The following is a 26134-nucleotide window of genomic DNA, read 5'->3' on the forward strand; positions in this document are numbered from 1 at the left end:
TTAATGATTTCTCACAATAAATATATATAGAAACAGATAAATGTAAAAAAAAAAAGGGTATATCTTTCTGTCATTCCATTCATCCATCCCATCCATTTTCCTACCGCTTATTCCCTTTTTTGGGGTGGCGGGGGGCGCTGGCGTCTATCTCTGCTACAATCGGGCGGAAGGCGGGGTACACCCTGGACAAGTCGCCACTTCCTCGCAGGGCCAACACTAAGAGCTACTTCTTGGGTACTAAATAATCCAAAGGGCTACCAGTTTGATACACACTTAAATAAATTGCCAGAAATAATTTGCTCAATTTACCTTCAACTCTATGTTATTGTTAATAATTAATGATATTTATCATTGTGGAAACTGATCATCTTAATGATTTCTCACAATAAATATATATAGAAACAGATAAATGTAAAAAAAAAAAAAAGGGTATTTCTGTCTGTCATTCCATCCATCCATCCCATCCATTTCCTACCGCTTATTCCCTTTTTTGGGGTGGCGGGGGGCGCTGCCGTCTATCTCTGCTACAATCGGGTGGAGGGTGGGGTACACCCTGGACAAGTCGCTACCTCATCGCAGGGCCAACACCAAGAGCTACTTCTTGGGTACTAAATAATCCAAAGGGCTACCAGTTTGATACACACTTAAATCAATTGCCAGAAATAATTTGCTCAATTTACCTTTAACTCTATGTTATTGTTAATAATTAATGATATTTATCATTGTGGAAACAGTGATCATCTTAATGATTTCTCACAATAAATATATATAGAAACAGATAAATGTCAAAAAAAAAAAAAAAAAATGGGTATTTCTGTCTGTCATTCCGTCCATCCATCCCATCCATTTCCTACCGCTTATTCCCTTTTTTGGGATCACTGGGGGCGCTGGCGCCTATGTCTGCTACAGTCGGGCGGAAGGCGGGGTACACCCTGGACAAGTCGCCACCTCATCGCAGGGCCAACACCAAGAGCTACTTCTTGGGTACTAAATAATCCAAAGGGCTACCAGTTTGATACACACTTAAATCAATTGCCAGAAATAATTTGCTCAATTTACCTTTAACTCTATGTTATTGTTAATAATTAATGATATTTATCTTTGTGGAAACACTGATCATCTTAATGATTTCTCACAATAAATATATATAGAAACAAATAAATGTCAAAAAAAGAATTTAAAAAAATTGGTATTTCTGTCTGTCATTCCATCCATCCATCCCATCCATTTTTCTACCGCTTATTCCCTTTTTTGGGGTGGCGAGGGGCGCTGGCGCCTATCTCCGCTACAATCGGGCAGAAGGCGGGCTACACCCTGGACAAGTCGCCACTTCATCGCAGGGCCAACACCAAGAGCTACTTCTTGGGTACTAAATAATCCGAAGGGCTACCAGTTTGATACACACTTAAATAAATTGCCAGAAATAATTTGCTCAGTTTACCTTTAACTCTATGTTATTGTTAATAATTAATGATATTTATCTTTGTGGAAACAGTGATCATCTTAATGATTTCTCACAATAAATATATATAGAAACAGATAAATGTAAAAAAAATAAAATTGGTATTTCTGTCTGTCATTCCGTCCATCCATCCCATCCATTTTTCTATCGCTTATCCCCTTTTTAGGGGTGGCGGGGGGTGCTGGCGCCTATCTCTGCTACAATCGGGCGGAAGGCGGCGTACACCCTGGACAAGTCGCCACCTCATCGCAGGGCCAACACCAAGAGCTACTTCTTGGGTACTAAATAATCCGAAGGGCTACCAGTTTGATACACACTTAAATAAATTGCCAGAGATAATTTGCTCAATTTACCTTTAACTCTATGTTATTGTTAATAATTAATGATATTTATCTTTGTGGAAACTGATCCTCTTAATGATTTATCACAATAAATATATATAGAAACAGATAAATGTAAAAAAAATATTAAAAAAAATGGGTATTTCTGTCCGTCATTCCGTCCATCCATCCCATCCATTTTCTACCGCTTACTCCCTTTTTTGGGGTGGCGGGGGGCGCTGGCGCCTATCTCAGCTACAATCGGGCGGAAGGCGGGGTACACCCTGGACAAGTCGCCACCTCCTCGCAGGGCCAACACCAAGAGCTACTTCTTGGGTACTAAATAATCCGAAGGGCTACCAGTTTGATACACACTTAAATAAATTGCCAGAGATAATTTGCTCAATTTACCTTTAACTCTATGTTATTGTTAATAATTAATGATATTTATCTTTGTGGAAACTGATCATCTTAATGATTTATCACAATAAATATATATTGAAACAGACAAATGTAAAAAATAAAAATAAAAATGGGTATTTCTCTCTGTCATTCCATCCATCCATCCCATCCATTTTCTACCGCTTATTCCCTTTTTTGGGGTGGCGGGGGGCGCTGGCGCCTATCTCTGCTACAATCGGGTGGAAGGCGGGGTACACCCTGGACAAGTCGCCATCTCATCGCAGGGCCAACACCAAGAGCTACTTCTTGGGTACTAAATAATCCAAAGGGCTACCAGTTTGATACACACTTAAATAAATTGCCAGAAATAATTTGCTTAATTTACCTTTAACTCTATGTTATTGTTAATAATTAATGATATTTATCATTGTGGAAACAGTGATCATCTTAATGATTTCTCACAATAAATATATATAGAAACAGATAAATGTAAAAAAAAAAATTTAAAAAAATGGGTATTTCTGTCTGTCATTCCGTCCATCCATCCCATCCATTTTCTACCGCATATTCCCTTTTTTGGGGTCGCTGGGCGCCTATCTCCGCTAAAATCGGGCAGAAGGCGGGGTACACCCTGGACAAGTCGCCACCTCATCGCAGGGCCAACACCAAGAGCTACTTCTTGGGTACTGATTCATGTGAAGGGCTACCAGTTTGATACACACTTAAATAAATTGCCAGAAATAATTTGCTCAATTTACCTTTAACTCTATGTTATTGTTAATAATTAATGATATTTATCTTTGTGGAAACATTGATCATCTTAATGATTTATCACAATAAATATATATAGAAACAGATAAATGTAAAAAAATAATTTAAAAAAATGGGTATTTCTGTCTGTCATTCCGTCCATCCATCCCATCCATTTTCTACCGCATATTCCCTTTTTTGGGGTCGCTGGGCGCCTATCTCCGCTAAAATCGGGCAGAAGGCGGGGTACACCCTGGACAAGTCGCCACCTCATCGCAGGGCCAACACCAAGAGCTACTTCTTGGGTACTAAATAATCCGAAGGGCTACCAGTTTGATACACACTTAAATAAATTGCCAGAAATAATTTGCTCAATTTACCTTTAACTCTATGTTATTGTTAATAATTAATGATATTTATCATTGTGGAAACTGATCATCTTAATGATTTCTCACAATAAATATATATAGAAACAGATAAATGTAAAAAAAAAAAAAAAGGGTATTTCTCTCTGTCATTCCATCCATCCATCCCATCCATTTTCCTACCGCTTATTCCCTTTTTTGGGGTGGCGGGGGGCGCTGGCGTCTATCTCTGCTACAGTCGGGCGGAAGGGGGGGTACACCCTGGACAAGTCGCCACCTCATCGCGGGGCCAACACCAAGAGCTACTTCTTGGGTACTAAATAATCCGAAGGGCTACCAGTTTGATACACACTTAAATAAATTGCCAGAAATAATTTGCTCAATTTACCTTTAACTCTATGTTATTGTTAATAATTAATGATATTTATCTTTGTGGAAACTGATAATCTTAATGATTTCTCACAATAAATATATATAGAAACAGATAAATGTAAAAAAAAAAATTTAAAAACATGGGTATTTCTGTCCGTCATTCCGTCCATTCATCCCATCCATTTTCTACCGCTTATTCCCTTTTTTGGGGTGGCGGGGGGCTCTGGCGCCTATCTCCGCTACAATCGGGCGGAAGGCGGGGTACACCCTGGACAAGTCGCCACCTCATCGCAGGGCCAACACCGAGAGCTACTTCTTGGGTACTAAATAATCCAAAGGGCTACCAGTTTGATACACACTTAAATAAATTGCCAGAAATAATTTGCTCAATTTACCTTTAACTCTATCTTATTGTTAATAATTAATGATATTTATCATTGTGGAAACACTGATCATCTTAATGATTTGTCACAATAAATATATATAGAAACAGATAAATGTAAAAAAAATAATAAAAAAAAATGGGTATTTCTGTCTGTCATTCCATCCATCCATCCCATCCATTTTCTAAAGCGTATTCCCTTTTTTGGGGTCGCTGGCGCCTATCTCCGCTAAAATCGGGCGGAAGGCGGGGTACACCCTGGACAAGTCGCCACCTCATCGCAGGGCCAACACCAAGAGCTACTTCTTGGGTAGTGATCAATGCGAAGGGCTACCAGTTTGATACACACTTAAATAAATTGCCAGAAATAATTTGCTAAATTTACCTTTAACTCTATCTTATTGTTAATAATTAATGATATTTATCATTGTGGAAACAGTGATCATCTTAATGATTTCTCACAATAAATATATATAGAAACAGATAAATGTCAAAAAAAAAAAAAAAAAAAATGGGTATTTCTGTCTGTCATTCCGTCCATCCATCCCATCCATTTCCTACCGCTTATTCCCTTTTTTGGGATCACTGGGGGCGCTGGCGTCTATCTCTGCTACAGTCGGGCGGAAGGCGGGGTACACCCTGGACAAGTCGCCACCTCATCGCAGGGCCAACACCAAGAGCTACTTCTTGGGTCCTAAATAATCCGAAGGGCTACCAGTTTGATACACACTTAAATAAATTGCCAGAAATAATTTGCTCAATTTACCTTTAACTCTATGTTATTGTTAATAATTAATGATATTTATCTTTGTGGAAACACTGATCATCTTAATGATTTCTCACAATAAATATATATAAAAAACAGATAAATGTAAAAAAAAAAATTAAAAAAAAATGTTTTTTTTGTCTGTCATTCCATCCATCCTTCCCATCCATTTTCTACCGCTTATTCCCTTTTTTGGGGTGGCGGGGGGCGCTGGCGTCTATATCTGCTACAATCGGGCGGAAGGCGGGGTACACCCTGGACAAGTCGCCACCTCATCGCAGGGCCAACACCAAGAGCTACTTCTTGGGTACTAAATAATCCGAAGGGCTACCAGTTTGATACACACTTAAATAAATTGCCTGAAATAATTTGCTCAATTTACCTTTAACTCTATGTTATTGTTAATAATTAATGATATTTATCTTTGTGGAAACTGATCATCTTAATGATTTCTCACAATAAATATATATAGAAACAGATAAATGTCAAAAAAAAAAGGGTATTTCTGTCTGTCATTCCGTCGTACATTTTATTTCTTTCTACAGAAGGTTTTTTTGTAGAGAATAAATGATGAAAAAAAAAATTAATAGAACGGTTTAAAAGAGGTGAAAAAATGAAAATTAAATTTTGAAACATAGTTTATCTTCAATTTCGACTCTTAAAAATTCAAAATTCAACCAAAAAAAGAAGAGAAACCTTAGCTAATTCGAATATTTTTGAAAAATTTATGGAATATTTTAGTAATTTTTCCTGATTAAGATTAATTTTGGAATTTTGATGACATGTTTTAAATAGGTTAAAATCCAATCTGCACTTTGTTAGAATATATAACAAATTGGACCAAGCTATATTTCTAACAAAGACAAATCATTATTTCTTCTAGATTTTCCAGAACAAACATTTCTAAAAGAAATTCAAAAGACTTTGAAATAAGATTTAAATTTTAATTCTACAGATTTTTTAGATTTGCCAGAATATTTTTTTTTTTGTTTTATTCATAATAAGTTTGAAGAAATATTTCACAAATATTCTTCGTCGAAAAAACAGAAGCTAAAATGAAGAATTAAATTAAAAATGTTTTTATTATTCTTTACAATAAAAAAATGAATTCACTTGAAAATGGATTTAAATTCTCAAGAAAGAAGAGGAAGGAATTTAAAAGGTAAAGGGTATATGTGTTTAAAAATCCTATAATCTTTTTTAAGACTGTATTTTTTCTCTAAGATTGTCTTTCTAAAAGTTATAAGAAGCAAAGTAAAAAATAAAATGAATTAATTTAAACAAGTGAAGACCAAGTCTTTAAATATTTTCTTGGATTTTCAAATTCTATTTGAGTTTTGTCTCTCTCAGAATTAAAAATGTCGAGCAAAGCGAGACCAGCTTGCCAGTAAATAATAAAATAAAATAAAAAAGAGGCAGCTCACTGTTAAGTGCTGCTATTTGAACTATTTTTAGAACAGGCCAGCGGGGGCGACTCATCTGGTCCTTACGGGCTACCTGGTTACCCCTGGCTTTCGGACTGTATCCCTGCAGACTGTATTGATATATATCAGTGGTTCTCAACCTCTTTTCAGTGATGTACCCCCTGTGAACATTTTTTTAATTCAAGTACCCCCTAATCAGAGCAAAGCATTTTTGATTGAAAAAAAGAGATAAAGAAATAAAATACAGCACTATGACATCAGTTTCTGATTTATTAAAGGCCTACTGAAACCCACTACTACCCACCACGCAGTCTGATAGTTTATATATCAATGATGAAATATTAACATTGCAACACATGCCAATACGGCCTTTTTAGTTTACTAAATTGCAATTTTGAATTTCCCGGGAGTTTCAATCAATCAATGTTTACTTATATAGCCCTAAATCACTAGTGTCTCAAAGGGCTGCACAAACCACCACGACATCCTCGGTAGGCCCACATAAGGGCAAGGAAAACTCACACCCAGTGGGACGTCGGTGACAATAATGACTATGAGAACCTTAGAGAGGAGGAAAGCAATGGATGTCGAGCGGGTCTAACATGATACTGTGAAAATTCAATCCACAATGGATCCAACACAGTCGCGAGAGTCCAGTCCAAAGCGGATCCAACACAGCAGCGAGAGTCCCGTTCACAGCGGAGCCAGCAGGAAACCATCCCAAGCGGAGGCGGATCAGCAGCGCAGAGATGTCCCCAGCCGATACACAGGCAAGCAGTACATGGCCACCGGATCGGACCGGACCCCCTCCACAAGGGAGAGTGGGACATAGAAGAAAAAGAAAAGAAAAGAAACAGCAGATCAACTGGTCTAAAAAGGGAGTCTATTTAAAGGCTAGAGTATACAAATGAGTTTTAAGGTGAGACTTAAATGCTTCTACTGAGGTGGCATCTCGAACTGTTACCGGGAGGGCATTCCAGAGTACTGGAGCCCGAACGGAAAACGCTCTATAGCCCGCAGACTTTTTTGGGGCTTTGGGAATCACTAACAAGCCGGAGTCCTTTGAACGCAGATTTCTTGCCGGGACATATGGTACAATACAATCGGCAAGATAGGATGGAGCTAGACCGTGTAGTATTTTATACGTAAGTAGTAAAACCTTAAAGTCACATCTTAAGTGCACAGGAAGCCAGTGCAGGTGAGCCAGTACAGGCGTAATGTGATCAAACTTTCTTGTTCTTGTCAAAAGTCTAGCAGACGCATTTTGTACCAACTGTAATCTTTTAATGCTAGACATGGGGAGACCCGAAAATAATACGTTACAGTAATCGAGGCGAGACGTAACAAACGCATGGATAATGATCTCAGCGTCTTTAGTGGACAGAATGGAGCGAATTTTAGCGATATTACGGAGATGAAAGAAGGCCGTTTTAGTAACGCTTTTAATGTGTGCCTCAAAGGAGAGAGTTGGGTCGAAGATAATACCCAGATTCTTTACCGTGTCGCCTTGTTTAATTGTTTGGTTGTCAAATGTTAGAGTTGTATTATTAAATAGAGTTCGGTGTCTAGCAGGACCGATAATGAGCATTTCCGTTTTTTTGGCATTAAGTTGCAAAAAGTTAGCGGACATCCATTGTTTAATTTCATTAAGACACGCCTCCAGCTGACTACAATCCGGCGTGTTGGTCAGCTTTAGGGGCATGTAGAGTTGGGTGTCATCAGCATAACAGTGAAAGCTAACACCGTATTTGCGTATAATGTCACCTAGTTTCTTGTTGAAAACGTCGTGTAATGATGACGTGTACGCAAGACTTCACGGGCTGTTATGAATATGAGCGCTGCACACACACACAGCTAAAAGTCGTCTGCTTTAACGGCATAATTACACAGTATTTTGGAGATCTGTGTTGCTGAATCTTTTGCAATATGTTCAATTAATATTGGAGAAGTCACAGTAGAAAGACAAAGTTGGGAAGCTTTAGCCTTTAACCACACAAACACACGGTGATTCCTTGTTTAAATTTCCTGGAGGGGAAACTTGCCTATGGATCAGAGCGCGGTCAAGCCAACATGGATCCCTACCGAATGTCAACCAGCAGGTTTCGGTGAGAAAATTGTGGTTAAAAAGTCAGTTCTTACCGGAGAAAAGCTGAGCTTGTGCTGTCCATAGCTGCCGTCGACTTCCCTGAGACACTGCGCGTCAAGACACCCGTGGAGACACCCTTTGGACTATCAGGTACTGTTAAACTCACTAAAACACTAGCAACACAACAGAAAGATAAGGGATTTCCCAGAATTAACCTAGTAAATGTGTCTAAAAACATCCCAATGCAATCACGTTTTTTTTTTGATTTAACTTTTTTTTTCTAGTCCGTCGCTATCAATATCCTCAAACACGAATCTTTCATCCTCGCTCAAATTAATGGGGAAATTGTCGTTTTCTCTTTCCGAATAGCACTTTTTGTTGGAGACTCCCATTAAAATCAATGGGAATATGTGAGGAGCCCCCAGACGTGTGACATCATCGTCTGCAACTTCCAGTAGAGGCAGGGCTTTTCGCTTAGCACCGAAAGTTGCAAACTTTATCGTGGATGTTCTCTACTAATTCCTTTCAGCAAAAATATGGCAATATCGCGAAATGATCAAGTATGACACATGGAATGGACCTGCTATCACCGTTTAAATGAGAAAATCTAATTTCAGTAGGCCTTTAAATTGTATAACAGTGCAAACTATTGCTCATTTGTAGTGGTCTTTCTTGAACTATTTGGAAAAAAAGATATAAAAATGACAAAAAAATTGTTGAAAAATAAACAAGTGATTCAATTATCAATCAATCAATCAATTATTATTTATATAGCCCTAAATCACTAGTGTCTCAAAGGGCTGCACAAACCACTACGACATCCTCGGTAGGCCCACATAAGGGCAAGGAAAACTCACACCCAGTGGGACGTCGGTGACAATGATGACTATGAGAAACCTTGGAGAGGACCGCATATGTGAGATTTTTTATTTCTTGTGCGGCCCGGTACCAATCGGACGGGGGATTAAATTAGATTAGATTATATCAGGGGTCACTAACGCGGTGCCTGTGGGCACCAGGTAGCCCGTAAGGACCAGATGAGTCGCCCGCTGGCCTGTTCTAAAAATAGCTCAAATAGCAGCACTTACCAGTGAGCTGCCTCTATTTTTTAAATTTTATTTATTTACTAGCAAGCTGGTCTCGCTTTGTTCGACATTTTTAATTCTTAGAGAGACAAAACTCAAATAGAATTTGAAAATCCAACAAAATATTTTAAAGACTTGGTCTTCACTTGTTTAAATACATTCATTAATTTTTTTACTTTGCTTCTTATAACTTTCAGAAAGACAATTTTAGAAAAAAAATACAACCTAAAAAATGATTTGAGGATTTTTAAACACATATACCTTTTTACCTTTTAAATTCCTACCTCTTCTTTCCTGACAATTTAAATCAATGTTCAATACTTATTTTTTTATTGTAAAGTATAATAAATACATTTTAATAGCTTCTGTTTTTTCGACGAAGAATATTTGTGAAATATTCCTTCAAACTTATTATGATTAAAATTCAAAAAGATTATTCTAGCAAATCTACAAAATCTGTAGAATCTTATTTCAAAGTATTTTGAATTTCTTTTAAATTTTTTGTTCTGGAAAATCTAGAAGAAATAATGATTTGTCTTTGTTAGAAATATAGCTTGGTCCAATTTGTTATATATTCTAACAAAGTGCAGATTGGATTTTAACCTATTTAAAACATGTCATCAAAATTCTAAAATTAATCTTAATCAGGAAAAATTACTAATGATGTTCCATAAATTATTTTTTTAATTTTTTCAAAAAGATTTGAATTAGCTAGTTTTTCCTCTTCATTTTTTCGGTTGAATTTTGAATTTTAAAGAGTCGAAATTGAAGATAAACTATATGTTTCAAAATTGAATTTTCATTTTTTTCCTGTTTTCTCCTCAATTAAGTGTTTTTTCATCATTTATTCTCTACAAAAAAACTTCCGTAAAAGGAAAAAAAATGTACGACGGAATGACAGACAGAAATACCCATTTTTTGATATATATAGATTTATTTATTAAAGGTAAATTGAGCAAATTGGCTATTTCTGGCAATTTATTTAAGTGTGTATCAAACTGGTAGCCCTTCGCATTAATCAGTACCCAAGAAGTAGCTCTTGGTTTCAAAAAGGTTGGTGACCCCTGGTCTAGACGACAATTAGACTCATTTAGTTCTCCTTTAATTTACTTTCACATGGTGTCTCTTTTGTAATTACCATATAGAAGTTGTGTGTTGTTGTAATATTTTTAAGAGGCGAACTAATACAAAAATAAAAAATAAAAAAAATAAAATCACCGTCGGGCTCAAATCTCTTTTTGATGTTTTTTTTAAATGTCAAGCTATGGAAGTAGAATTGTCACACATCAACTTATGTATATCAATATGATAACAGCACATATGCATGTATTAATAAATATACAAATACAAATGTGATATACAAATAAATAAATAATTTGCATAAATAAACGCGGATTTGAAATATATTTTTGAGATTTGAAAATACATACAAATAACATTTCTAAATATAAAAATATGACATACAAATAAATCAATAATTTGTATATATAAGCGTGTATTTGTAAAATATATTTTTGAGATTTGAATATAAATATGCTTGATTTTGTATTTTGTATTTGTATTGAATTCGCAGATGTGGATCGCTTTTTTGCTTTTGTGTCGACGAGACATTCCTACCACAAACCAGATTCACAAATAAATGTGACCTACACACTCCCCTGAACAACCAGCAGAGGGCACTGCAGCCAGAGTGGTCTGGGTCACAGAGCATTATATGCATTATATGCATAATTCTAGGAGTTCTCTACACAAAAACAATAAGAACGCATGACGGGCCTGAACTACCTAACGTTAGCATTGTATTCGCTAAAGCTAATTCATCCAGTTAATCTGAAAGATCGTGCTAGCGGTTTGCTTTATTGTATTAATGCTGTTTAATAGCCTTGTCCCGATGTAGATACCATACTTGACAACCTTGAGACCTCCGAATTCGGAAGATGGGGGGTGGGGGGAGGGTTGTTGAGGTGGACGGGGGCGGGCTTTGGTGGTAGCGGGGGTGTAAATTGTAGCGTCCCAGAAGAGTTAGTGCTGCAAGGGTTTCTGTATATTTGTTATTTTGTGTTTATGTTGTGTTACGGCGCGGATGTTCTCCCGAAATGTTTGTCATTCTTGTTTGGTGTGGGTTCACAGTGTGGCGCATATATGTGAAACAGTGTTAAAGTTGACCTGTATGGCTGTTGACCAAGTATGCATTGCATTCACTTGTGTGTGTGAAAGCCACATAAACTATGTGAATACACCGACACGCTGTTTGTATGGCAGAAAAGCGGATTTGACGACAGGTTGTAGAGGACGCTAAATGCAGCCACAATATTGTTGTCCGGGTGGAAATCGGGAGAAATTCAGGAGAATGGTTGCCCCAGGAGATTTTCGGGAGGCGCACTGAAATTCGGGAGTCTCTTGGGAAAATTCGGGATGGTTGGCAAGTATGGTAGATACGTATCTCTTTTCAGGCTGCAGTGCCCGCTGCTGGTTGTTCAGGGAAGTGTGTATGTCACATTTATTTGTGCATCTGGTTTGTGGGAGGAATGTCTCATCGACACAAAAGCAAACAAGTGATTCACTTGTGCAAATCCAATACAAATACAAATACATCCATCCATTTCCTACCGCTTATTCCCTTTGGGGTCCCGGGGGGTGCTGGTGCCTATCTATGGCGTCCAGTGAGGGGCATTTTGTACTCACTCGTCCCAGGAAGAATGCTTTGCGGAAATCTTTTATTTATGGATCTGTATCGCTCTGGAATAACCTGCTTCAATTTCTCACCGGCATTGAAAGTAAACATGTTTTTAAAATGAGAGTAATATTTTATCTGAGTCTTTAAATTAGTTTGCTCGTTTTATATTGTGTAGTTATATTTATATGGTAATGATTATTCTGTGTCTGTAAATTGTTTGCCTGTTTTCTTATTGATGCTTTTATTTTATTTTTGTCTGTATCATGTAGTTATAATTATGTGGTTTTACTTGTAATTGGCAACACTAAATGGTCCCTAGTGTGTGAATGTGAGTGTGAATGTTGTCTGTCTGAGATGAGGTGGCGACTTGTCCAGGGTGTACACCGCCTTCCGCCCGATTGTAGCCTTCCGCTACCCCAAAATGGAATAAGCGGTAGAAAATGGATGGATGAATGTATTGAGTTGTGGACACCTGGAAGACTAGTGGGTTGTTGTGGCAACAAGCTAATGGGGATCCTTAATAGAAATAAATAAATAAATAAATCTCAGCTACAATTGGGCGGGAGGCGGGCTACACCCTGGACAAGTTGCCTTCTTATCACAGAAATACAAATACAAAATCAAGCATATTTGTATTCAAATCTCAATAATGTATTTATAAAAACATGTGTATTTACACAAATTATTGATTTATTTGTATGTCACATTTTTATTTTTATACATTTTTATATTTTCAAATCTCAAAAAATATATTTACAATTACGCGTTTATTCATACAAATTATTTACTTATCCGTACATCACATTTGTATTCGTATATTTTATTAATATATTCCATATCAAGCCGCCCGAAAGTGGTTTACATGCAGCAGCGTCATCGTGATGCTGCAGCTTGCGCTCTGGCGCCCTCTGGCGGCCTGTGCCACACACTGAAGGTGTGAAGCGACGAGCGTGCGAGCGGCGCTCATTCCCGTCTGCAACACTTTCATCCACGCACCTCTCGCCTCTTTCTCTGGACTCTCCCGCCGCGTCCTCGTCCGACGCGGGAGGAAATGTTCCCGCCTTTGGGCGAACCAAGCGTCGGCACAACCCCAGCAAAGTGCAGCCCTCCTTTGTTCGGACGTCTTTTTTTTTTTAAATATTAACAAGTTGTTATGTCGTCTGTGACTGGAGGAGGTCCGACATTTACTGCCCCGGTAAGTCCTCTTTCATTGGAATAAAACCATTATTTATGAACTTTTTTTTTCTCCTAAATACTGCTTGCTTTTCGTGGCTCCGATCCGTTTGATCCAAATCCTCGTGGGTGTGGTTGGAACGTCGACCGATGAAGCTCTGATGCGTCCTGGTGTTTTGTCTCCAGGACCACTGCGCGTCCTGCACACTTTGAGGCATCCAAAAGGAGGGTCCAGGGACCTCCAGCATGTACCACCACAGAGCCGAGCCCGTCCCGTCCTACAAGTCTCTCCCCGGTTCCGGAGGAGGACACCGAAGTGCCGGACTTGGACGGTGTGAGAGGAAAGACGCAAGCTGTGAAAGATGCTCAGCCACCCTTGTGGCTCTGAAGAAACAAGCCCTCAGCCTGTCTGTGCATCACCACTTCTCCTGCAAGGTCGGTACCATGGACTCTTGTCAAATACTGGACCAAAGTCGGCAGCTTTTGCTACAAAAAAAGAATAACAATGTCTTCTCGCAGTGTAAAAACAATGGCCGTAGATCATGGGTGTCAAACTCTGGCCTGCGGGCCAAATTTAGCCCTTGAGGCAATATCAAATTAGCATTAGAGCTGTGCCGCTGTAACACCGCATTCACCGCTAATATTCATACTTGCCAACCCTCCCGATTTTTCTGGGAGACTTCCGAAGTTCAGTGCCCCTCCCGAAAATCTCCCTGGGCAACCATTCTCCCGAATATCTCCCGATTTCCCGAATATTGCCTTTAACGTTCTCTAAAACCTGTCGTCACGTCCGCTTATCCTCCATACAAACAGCTTCATAATGTAAGCGGCTTATACACACTCATAAGTGAATGCAATGCATACTTGGTCAACAGCCGTACAGGTGACACATGAGGGTGGCCGTTTAAACAACTTTAACACTGTTACAAAATGTGCCACACTGTGAACCCACACCAAACAAGAATGGCAAACACATTTGGGGAGAACATCCGTACCTCACAATACGAAGTTCCTGCAGTCCTGGGTTCAAATCCAGGCTCGGGATCTTTCTGTGTGGAGTTTGCATGTTCTCCCCGTGAATGCGTGGGTTCCCTCCGGGTACTCCGGCTTCCTCCCACTTCCAAAGACATGCACCTGGGGATAGGTTGATTGGCAACACTAAATTGGCCCTAGTGTGTGAATGTGAGTGTGAATGTTGTCTGTCTATCTGTGTTGGCCCTGTGATGAGGTGGCGACTTGTCCAGGGTGTACCCTGCCTTCTGCCCGATTGTAGCTGAGATAGGCACCAGCGCCCCCCGCGACCCCGAAAGGGAATAAGCGGTAGAAAATGGATGGATGGATGGATCCGTACCTTAACACAACAGAACAAATACCCAGAACCCCTTGCAGCACTGACTCTTCCGGGACACTACAATACAGGATACCACCTAAAAGGTTAATTTGTTCAACCTCGGCCCGCGGCTTTGATTGATTGATTGATTGATTGATACTTTTATTAGTAGATTGCACAGTACAGTACATATTCCGTACAATTGACCACTAAATGGTAACACCCGAATAAGTTTTTCAACTTGTTTAAGTCGGGGTCCACGTTAATCAATTCATGGTAAAGGAAGTTCCCTGACCGGGAATCGAACCCGGGCCGCGGCGGTGAGAGCGCCGAATCCTAACCACTAGACCACCAAATTTGTTCAGTTTTAAATTTTGGGCCCACTCTGTATTTGAGTTTGATCGTACGGCAGGGGTGTCAAACTCATTTTAGATCCGGGGCCACATGGAGAAAAATCTACTCCCAAGTGGTAAAATCACGGAAGGATAACTTAAAAATAAAGACAATTTCAGATTTTTTTGTTCCATCCATCCATCCATCCATCCATTTTCTACCGCTTATTCCCTTTTTGGGGTTGCGGGGGGCGCTGGCGCCTATCTCAGCTACAATCGGGCGGAAGCCGGCGTACACCCTGGACAAGTCGCCACCTCATCGCAGGGGGATTTTTTTGTTTTTGTTTAAAAATAGAACAAGCACATTCTGAAAATGTACACATTACAATGGTTAGTAGTATTACATCTTTATTTGTCGTTATTTATACTTTTTGAATAAATGATGTGATAATGTTCATCAGTCAACTCGTTGGTGTTAATTTGCAATCTATCAAAAAAATAAATATATAAAATTTAAATTACAGTATGTTATTGATGTAGTTTGACTACATAGTACTCACATCATGTGGTTTATTTTGTACATTTGTAGCATGGTCTATATCAGGGGTAGGGAACCTATGGCTCTAGAGCCAGATGTGGCTCTTTTGATGACTGCGTCTGGCTCTCGGATAAATCTGAGCTGACATTGCTTAACACGATAAGTAATGAATAATTCCACTTTAGTGTTAAAAATAATGTTCAAAATATAAAACATTCTCATGCATTTTTAATCCATCCATCCGTTTTCTACCGCAGCTGTTTAAGAAGTTGCGTTAATGGTAGGAAGTTATTTATTTACTATTGGTTAGTGTGGGGCTTGCCCTCCTGGGGGTTCTTCAGACCACCAAGCACCAACATGAGAGCCTGTTTCAGGGTTACAATGTTGTTTTATTTTTCAATAAGTCTCTCAGTTGCTTTCCAGCAATTGTCTTTTTGTCTTTCGTCCTCGCTTGTGCTTTGGCTCCAGCTCCAACCCCGTCTCTCCTCCTGGCTGCTGCTTATAACCGAGCGGCAGGTGATTAGATAACAAGGCCCAGATGGGCCATCTACGCACCTGTCGCTGATTTTGAGGCTGATCCTGGCAACACCCCGCTTCGCTGCAGGCCCGCAGGCCACGCCCCCTCCACAGTTAGCTTCAGAATAACAGCGTTATTACAAAAAATATTATATGGCTCGTACAGAAATACATTTTTAAATATTTGGCTTCTTAGCTCTCTCAGCCAAAAAGGTTCCCGAAACCTGGTCTATATCAGGGGTGTCAAACTCAAATACAGAGTGGGCCGAAATTCTAAACTGAACAAAGCCGCGGGCCAAAGTTGAACAACTTAACCTTTTAATAGGGACTCGAACAAGTTTTGCATTGAATATTGAACAAGCAAGGCTTATATAACTTTATAGTGACATGCAAAATTGAGTTTTGTTGGTAGCGGGGGTGTATATTGTAGCGTCCCGAAAGAGTTAGTGCTGCAAGGGATTCTGGGTATTTGTTCTGTTGTGTTACAGTGTGGAAATGTGTTTGTCATTCTTGTTTGGTGTGGGTTCACATTGTGGTGCATATTTGTAACAGTGTTAAAGTTGTTTGTATGGCCACCCTCAGTGTGACCTGTATGGCTGTTGACCAAGTATGCATTGCATTCACTTGTGTGTGTGTAGAATCCGCATATATTACGTGACTGGGCCGGCACGCTGTTTGTATGGCGGAAAAGCGGACATGACGACAGGTTGTAGATGATGCTAAAAGCAGTACCTTTAAGGCACGCCGCCGATATTGTTGTCCGAGTGGAAATCGGGAGAAATTCAAGAGAATGGTTGCCCCGGCAGATTTCCGGAGGGGGGGCACTGAAATTCGGGAGTCTCCTGGGAAAATCGTGAGGGTTGGCAAGTATTAGAATTAGCGGTGAATGCACCGCCGCCGTATAATACCGGCGGGCCAGCTCTAATGTTAATTTAATATTGTCTCAAGGGCCAAAATATATTACATGGGCCAGAGTTTGACACCCATGGTCTATATAGATACAAAGATTTGCTATTGTGACATCTAGTGGACACATTTAGAACAGCAGTTACTTTCATTCAAAAATTTCTGGTTAGTTTTTCCACTTAGCAAACTCATCCCGCGGACCGGATAAAACCTGTTCCCTCGGGTTGTACATTTGACACCCCTGTTTTACAGTTAAAATTATGGCAGCTCAATCGCTAGAATTTTACAGTGGAAATTTCAATAGTGCTGTTTTTAATTTACAGTCATTCTGTGTAAAAAAAATTACATTTTACTGTGAAATTCTGGCAACTGACCTGCTTTTTTTTTTTTTTTTTACTGTAAAATCTACAGACTGTACAATCTGGTATAGCTCGGTTGGTAGAGCGGCCGTGCCAGCAACTTGAGGGTTGCAGGTTCGATCCCCGCTTCCGCCATCCTAGTCACTGCCGTTGTGTCCTTGGGCAAGACACTTTACAAACCTGCTCCCAGTGCCATCCACACCGATTTAAATGTAACTTAGATATTGGGTTTCACTATGTAAAGCGCTTTGAGTCACTAGAGAAAAAGCGCTATATAAATATCATTCAATTCACTTCACTACAGGTGCACATCGAAATCAATTCACATCTGAATCGCAATTCTTGTTCATCACAATTTGAAAATGATTAATCCTTTCTGAAAATAAATAAAAACAATATTTACTATAATGTAATATACAAAGATATATGTTATAACGTCTTTTTTTCAAATACATGTGACTTTTTTAGAATCGATGTTTTAAAATTATGGGAAAAAAACAATATATGCTGTTTATGTATCATTCTTTAAAGGTCGAATTTTAAAAACTGTGAAAAAAATTGTGTGTGTATGACATGTATGTATGTATGTATATATAAATCTATTTATTTTTATATCAGAATTCATTTTTAAGCAATGTTTACATAAATGTATTTTTGTAAATTATGGGAAAATATGCATACAATGTATACATACATACACACACACATATGTATATATATATATGTATGTGTATATATATATATATATATATATATATATATATATATATATATATATATAAATCACATTTTTAAGTCAATTTTTTAAATTTATGGAAAAATATGCACTGTGTGTGTATATATATATATATGTATATATATATATATATAAAATTTAAAAAAAATTAAATTATGAAAATGTAGACAGTGTGCATGTATGTATGTATATATACCTACATATATACACATATCAATCCAATTTTTAAGTCGAAAATTATTAGATATATACTGTACATATACTGTATATGTACTGTCTGTATATATAAATATATATATATACATACACATATATGTATACATATGCATATATACATATATGTATACATATGTATGTATATATCTATATGTATAAATACACACACATATATATATATATAAATATATACATATATATATATATATATATATATATATATATATATATATATATACATCTATATATATGTGTGTAAGTATGTATAAATATGGATTTTTTTTGTTTTTTTCCAAGATGTTTTTAGGCCATCTCCTGTAACCTGTTTTGAAAAAGTTCCATTATAATCATTATACCAAATAATACATTGTGAGAATAAGTTATTGTTTGAATGTAAGTACAGACAACATGACTACGGCATGACAGATGAAAAGATATGTTTTTTAATCTGTTAGTGCAGCAAATGAGTTTGCCAATTAAAACAATAGTATTATTGTTTCTGTGGCCACATAAGTGACAGTCTTCCTTCAAAATAAAAGCCCACCGTCTCACATACTCCGTTCATACAGCCAACACCCGTGTAAGTGATAGTGTTCCTTCAAAATAAAAGCCCAACGTCCCACATACTCTGGTGATAGAGCCAACACCCTTTTAAGTGATAGCGTTCCTTCAAAGTAAAAGCTCAACGTCCCACGTAATCTGGTCATATCGCCAACACCCATATAAATGACAGTCTTCCTTCAAATTAAAAGCCCACCGTCCCGCATACTCCAGTCAATCAGCCAACACCCATCATCTGCTTTTCTCATGACAAAGTACTCCAGGCCGTTTTTCAGCCAGAGTCTGCAAAGCAAGCATGAATATTTCATGTCCACGTCTTCGTGTCATGTCCTCATGTTGTTGTTTGCAGACAGATGTTACTTATTCTTACAGATGTTAATCATCACATCTCTGCATCCACCCAACATCATGTCCTCATATTGAGTTGGTCTGCTTCAAACACCTTCACAGCGGAGAACCTCGTCCATTCATTCATTCATTCATTCACGGCATCGCTTTTTCTTCCTCATGTGTCTAAAAGGAGTCACTGAATGACAGGAAACTGAATACTTTTTTACATGCTGTTCAAAATTGACAATATAATGTGCGATACAAGCAGTCTGCAGCGTCTTTACTTGTGTGTGATATCATGTGCGATACAAGCAGTCCTGCAGCCTGTTTACTTGTGTGTGATATCATGCACGATATAAGCAGTCCTGCAGCCTGTTTACTTGTGTGTGATATCATGTGCAATGTAAGCAGTCCTGCAGAGTGTTTACTTTTGTGTGATATCATGTGCGATACCAACAGTCCTGCAGTGTGTTACTCGTATGTGATATCTTGTGGAATACAAAACAGTCCTGCAGCGTGTGTACTTGTGTGTGATATCATGTGCGATATAACCAGTCCTGCAGCCTGCTTACTTGTGTGTGATATCATGTGCAATGTAAGCAGTCCTGCAGAGTGTTTACTTTTGTGTGATATCATGTGCGATACCAACAGTCCTGCAGTGTGTTACTCATATGTGATATCTTGTGGAATACAAAACAGTCCTGCAGCGTGTGTACTTGTGTGTGATATCATGTGCGATAGAAGCAGTCCTGCAGCCTGTTTACTTGTGTGTGATATCACGTGCAATACAAGCAGTCCTGCAGAGTGTTTATTTGTCTGTGTGATATCATGTGCGACACAAGCAGTCCTGCAGTGTGTTACTCGTGTGTGATATCTTGTGCAATACAAAACAGTCCTGCAGCGTGTTTACTTGTGTGTGATATCATGTGCGATACCAACAGTCCTGCAGTGTGTTACTCGTATGTGATATCTTGTGGAATGCAAAACAGTCCTGCAGCGTGTTTAATTGTGTGTGATATCAAGTGCGATATATGCAGTCCTGCAGCCCGTTTACTTGTGAGTGATATCATATGCGATACAAACAGTCCTGCAGTGTGTTTACTTGTGTGTGATATCATGTGCGATATAAGCAGTCCTGTAGAGTTTTTACCCGTGAGTGATATCACGTGTGGTACAAACAGTTCTGCAGCGTGTTTACTTGTGTGTGATATCTTGTGCGATACAAGCAGTCCTGCACAGTGTTTACTTGTGTGTGATAACATGTGGGATACAAGCAGTTCTGCACAGTGTTTACTTGTGTGTGATAGCTTGGGCGATACAAGCAGTTCTGCACAGTGTTTACTTGTGTGTGATAGCTTGTGCGATACAAGCAGTCCTGCACAGTGTTTACTTGTGTGTGATAACATGTGCGATACAAGCAGTCCTGCAGCGTCTTTACTTGTGTGTGATATCACGTGCAATACAAGCTGGCCAGCAACGCCATTACTTGTGTGTGATATCCTGTGCGATACAAGTAGTCCTGCAGAGTGTTTACATGTGCCTGATTTAATGTTCGATAAAAGCAGCCCTGTAGAGTGTTTACTTGTGTGTGTGATATAATGTGCAATACAAACAGTTCTCCAAAGTGTTTACTTGTGTGTGATATCATGTGCGATACAAGCAGTCCTGCAGAATATTTACTTGTTCAAAGCTGGAAAGACAGTTAACATCTAAATGTCCTCCAATAAACACACACGTTATTCTCTTTAACTAAAATCATTTACAAAAGGTAAACATGTTAGGCTACAGGCTATTAGGAGCTGGCAGCTACACAACAGCTAAGCACTCAATATCACACAAGCTAAACATGTGTATTGATAATTGAACAACAAAAGGTGACATTTGTCAATATAAACAAGCATCACAAAATTTAAGTTGCGTATTGCTTACACATACAACGTCTCCAAGGCAGAAGCGTATTAGAAAGTATCCAGTAACAAACGTGTCCGCATTTTTCAACTTACTGCGTCATGAGTTTAAGAAATTATTGCGATTAGGTGTCACCAAAAAAACAATGACCAGTCCCCTTCACCTTAAAGACAGCATAAGTCAATTTCATTAAGTTAATAATAAACATGCTAGTGTTTTTCACAACTACCATTCTTCCCTGTTTGACTCATTTCACTTGAGTTATTTTGCGCATAGACGCCCCCTACAGTTGTAAAAAGGTAAAAAAAAGACAGTAGGAATGGACGATACTGAACATGTTGGTATCAATCTGACACTAAGTTAATACGGCTCTAATGAAAGAACATATTTTCATGTGCAATGCTGACCTTGCCAAGAGACAGCATTTCATTGTTAGAGATGTTGAGGTGTGACGATAATCTCTCAACGTCTCTCATGTAGCCACAAAAATGGGCGGCTACAGCTGCTGCTCACTGCTCCCCTCACCTCCCGGTGGAGTGTGTTTGTGACTATCAGTGGTACTTTAACTTTAAATATAGATGGCTCTCAACAGTTAACGTGCGAGGTAAATGCGTTGGAATATAAATAATGTTGGAGACTTTTCAAGTGTAAAACCTGCACAGAGAATGTCTGCAACTTGTGGACGACAATAAGGAAGACTTTGCTGTTGTTTCTTTCTGTAATTATGATTAATGATCATTATTATTAGTGCTAATGAATGAAAAGAGTCATTAGACATCAGTGTATTTTACTGCCATCTGGTGTGTACTTTCAAGTCTGTAAAACCAGTAAAACATCAACATACTTGTTTTTTCTCCACATTTTGGTTGTGCTTTTTGAGGTAAAGATTCCCAGGAAGACTTGAAACTTTCAATATTTGTCAAAGCACAGGTGGTTGTGAAAGGATGACTTGATTCTGATGACCACATCTGATCTGGCTCCTCCTCTGCCGTGTAGGAAACAAGCCAGCTGTCTGCGTTCCTTCTTGACAACCTGCGCGTCCACAGCCGCTCCGGCACCGAGTCCAGGGACCGGGGCTGCTGGGACCAGGGCCAGTGTGCCGCCTGTGGGACCAAAGTCCACCTCCTGAAACAGGAGGCGGTCCGCGTGGCTCTGAGCCGAGGTCCGTCGTCCGGCACCATGAGGACCGGACTGGGACCGAGCGCCGTAAAACTCGGGGACCGGTCTGCCTCGCAACCACACGGCCTGGACCATATCCCTCAGAGTCCCAGGACGCCTCGGAGGACCCCGCAAACCCTCAGACGGAGGATCCCCAAGCAGGACATGGAGGAGCATCATCATCATCATCATCATCGTGGGTCTAACCCTGATGGAGTCACCTTCCACGCGCACCATCAGGTACCTGGTCTTTATCACGCTGACTTAGAAACCATGGACATCTTCATTGATCACTGATCCACTGCCTGCTAGCTGCCTTGCTCAAAAGTACTTCTGCTCATGGAGGAGAATGTGCCTCCTCCGTTAGCCCCTCAGAAGACGCTCTTGAGATCCAGTTGGGGTGAAATATAAATATGTGAAATGTACATACGTGAAATATAAATATGTGAAATATAAAGAAGTGAAATATAAATATTTGAAATATAAAGAAGTGAAATCTGAATATGTGAAATATAAAGTGAAATATACATACATTAAATATAGATATGTGAACTATAAATACGTGAAATACAAATATGTGTAATATAAAAATGTGTGAAATATAAATATGTAAAGTATAATATTTGAAATATAAATATGTTAAATCTAACCATGTGACATACAAATGTGAAATATAAATATGTAAAATATACATATGTGACATATAAATACATGAAATACAAATATATAAAATATAAATGTGTGAAAAAGAAATATGTAAGGTATATATGTGAAATATAAACATGTGAAATATAAACATGTTAAATATACATATGTGAAATATAAGTATTTGAAATAGAAATATATAAAATATACATATGTGAAATAGAATTACGTGAAATATAAATATGTGTAATATAAATGTGTGAAATATAAATATGTAAAGTATAATATGTGAAATATAAATATGTTAAATCTAACCATGTGACATACAAATGTGAAATATAAATTTGTAAAATATACATATGTGAAATATAAATACATGAAATATAAATATGTAAAATATAAATGTGTGAAAAAGAAATATGTTAAGTATATATGTGAAATATAAACATGTGAAATATAATTGTTAAATATACATTTGTGAAATGTAAGTATGTGAAATATAAATATGTAAAATATACATATGTGAAATATAAATACGAAAAATACAAATATGTGTAATATAAATGTGTGAACTATAAATATGTAAAGTATAATATGTGAAATATAAATATGTTAAATCTAACCATGTGACATACAAATGTGAAATATAAATATGTAAAATCTACTTATGTGAAATATAAATACATGAAATATAAATGTGTAAAATATAAATGTGTGAAAAAGAAATATGTAAAGTATATATGTGAAATATAAACATGTGAAATATAAACATGTTGAATATACATATGTGAAATATAAGTATGTGAAATAGAAATATGTAAAATATACATACGTGAAATATAAATATATTAAATCTAACCATGTGACATACAAATGTGAAATATAAATATGTAAAATCTATATATGTGAAATATAAATACATGAAATATAAATATGTAAAATATAAATGTTTGAAAAAGAAATATGTAAGGTATATATGTGAAATCTAAACATGTTAAATATACATATGTGAAATATAAGTATGTGAAATAGAAATATGTAAAATATACATGTGTGAAATATAAATACGTGAAACATAAATGTGTAATATAAATGTGTGAAATATAAATATGTAAAGTATAATATGTGAAATATAAATATGTTATATCTAACCATGTGACACACAAATGTGAAATATAAATATGTAAAATATACATATGTGAAATATAAATACTTGAAATATAAATATGTAAAATATAAATGTGTGAAAAATAAATATGTAAGGTATATATGTGAAATATAAACATGTGAAATACAAGTATGTGAAATAGAAATATGTAAAATAGAAGTATGTAAAATATACATATGTGAAATATAAGTATGTGAAATAGAAATATGTAAAATAGAAGTATGTAAAATATACATATGTGAAATATAAATACGTGAAATACAAATATGTGTAATATAAATGTGTGAAATATAAATATGTAAAGTATAATATGTGAAATATAAATATGTTTATTTTAACCATGTGAAATATAAATATGTTTATTTTAACCATGTGAAATATAAAACATGCGAAAGTCAATATGTAAAATGTACATATGTGAAATATAAATACGTGAAATATGAATGTGTGAAATATAAATATGTAAAGTATAAATATGTGAAATATACTGTACATACGTGAAATAGAATTATGTAAAATAGAAATATATGAAATATACATATGTGTAATATAAATAAGTGAAATGCAAATATGTGCAATTTAAATGTGTGAAATATAAATATGTAAAGTATGATATGTGAAATATAAATATGTTAAGTCTAAACATGTGAAATATACAAATGTAAAAATATAAATATGTAAAATATACATATATGAAATATAAATACGTGAAATATAAATATGTGAAATATAAATGCGTGAAATATAAATATCCGTCCATCCATCCATTTTCTACCGCTTATTCCCTTTCGGGGTCGCGGGGGGCGCTGGCGCCTATCTCAGCTACAATCGGGCGGAAGGCGGGGTACACCCTGGACAAGTCGCCACCTCATCGCAGGGCCAACACAGATAGACAGACAACATTCACACTCACATTCACACACTAGGGCCAATTTAGTGTCGCCAATCAACCTATCCCCAGGTGCATGTCTTTGGAAGTGGGAGGAAGCCGGAGTACCCGGAGGGAACCCACGCATTCACGGGGAGAACATGCAAACTCCACACAGAAAGATCCCGAGCCTGGATTTGAACACAGGACTGCAGGACCTTCGTATTGTGGGGCAGACGCACTAACCCCTCTGCCACCGTGAAGCCCAAATATAAATATGTGAAATTTAAATATCTGAAATATACAAATGTAAAAATATAAATATGTAAAATATACATATATGAAATATAAATGTGTGAAATATAAATATGTGAAATATAAATATGTGAAATATAATGATGTGAAATACACATATACGAAATATAAATATGTAAAATATAAATTTGTTAAACATCAATATGTGAAATACAAATATATTAAATATGAATATGTGAAATATAAACATCTGACATATACATATGTAAGAATATAAATATTTAAAATATAAATATGTGAAATATAAATATGGCTAATAATATCCATACAACACTTATGACTAATAATATTCCTATAATAACACATTGTCCGCCAGCAGGCTGCAGAAGATAACAAGTTACGCTGCACTGATCTGGTTCACGCCAGCTCTAAGATGCCTCACCTGTCCAAGGTGGTCGCCATGGCCAACAGTGCCGCCATGTCCTTCCTGGCCAGGTAAGTGTCACATAATAACAAACACAATAATAATAACAACAAAAATAATAATGATAAGTAATACAGACGAGAAGAATCCATGTGCAATGGTATCTACGAAGGCTTCTTACGTCGTCTGCAGGGCCGCAGAGAAACTCAACATGACTTTGAGGAAAAAAGGCCAGAATGGTGATGCAGATCCTGCTCGCGTTTCCAAGACTTTCAGGGACCTGATCCAGAAGAGTCCACCGCCTGTGCCCTCCTGCCTGCTGCAAGCTGCCACCAGAACCAGAGACTCTCCCAATGTTGGCAAGGTGACCTCATTCCTTTATCATATATGCTTTTTATATCTTTCTTCAGCGAGCTAACTCCATCTGGCTACTAGCAAGTCGAGGTGCACAAAAAAATAAATGTGCATTTGAATCTAAATAGAGTAATTATTTAAAAAATACATATATATGTTGGCCCTACGATGAGGTGGCGACTTGTCCAGGGTGTACGCCGCCTTCCACCCGAATGCAGCTGAGATAGTCTCCAGCACCCCCCGCGATCCCAAAAAGGGACAAGCGG

At 37.5% G+C, this 26134-nt stretch overlaps 1 protein-coding gene across 3 annotated transcripts in view; it reads left to right on the forward strand.

Moving 5' to 3' along the window:
• The first annotated feature begins 13064 nt into the window (after positions 1-13064).
• The window catches only part of LOC133542153 (kinesin-like protein KIF26B), an 82213-nt gene continuing 69143 nt past the window's right edge, over positions 13065-26134 (forward strand). For 2 of the 3 annotated variants that reach the window (XM_061886030.1, XM_061886032.1), the window contains exons 1-5: positions 13065-13286; positions 13451-13699; positions 21993-22394; positions 25467-25585; positions 25707-25878. In XM_061886030.1, coding sequence (XP_061742014.1) covers positions 13511-13699; positions 21993-22394; positions 25467-25585; positions 25707-25878 — 882 coding nt within the window. In that variant the 5' untranslated portion in view covers positions 13065-13286; positions 13451-13510. The remainder of the gene's footprint in view (positions 13287-13450; positions 13700-21992; positions 22395-25466; positions 25586-25706; positions 25879-26134) is intronic. The other variant, XM_061886031.1, reaches the window with a different exon arrangement.

Source organism: Nerophis ophidion, linkage group LG24 (assembly GCF_033978795.1).
Source record: "Nerophis ophidion isolate RoL-2023_Sa linkage group LG24, RoL_Noph_v1.0, whole genome shotgun sequence".
Taxonomy (NCBI): Eukaryota; Metazoa; Chordata; class Actinopteri; order Syngnathiformes; family Syngnathidae; genus Nerophis; species Nerophis ophidion.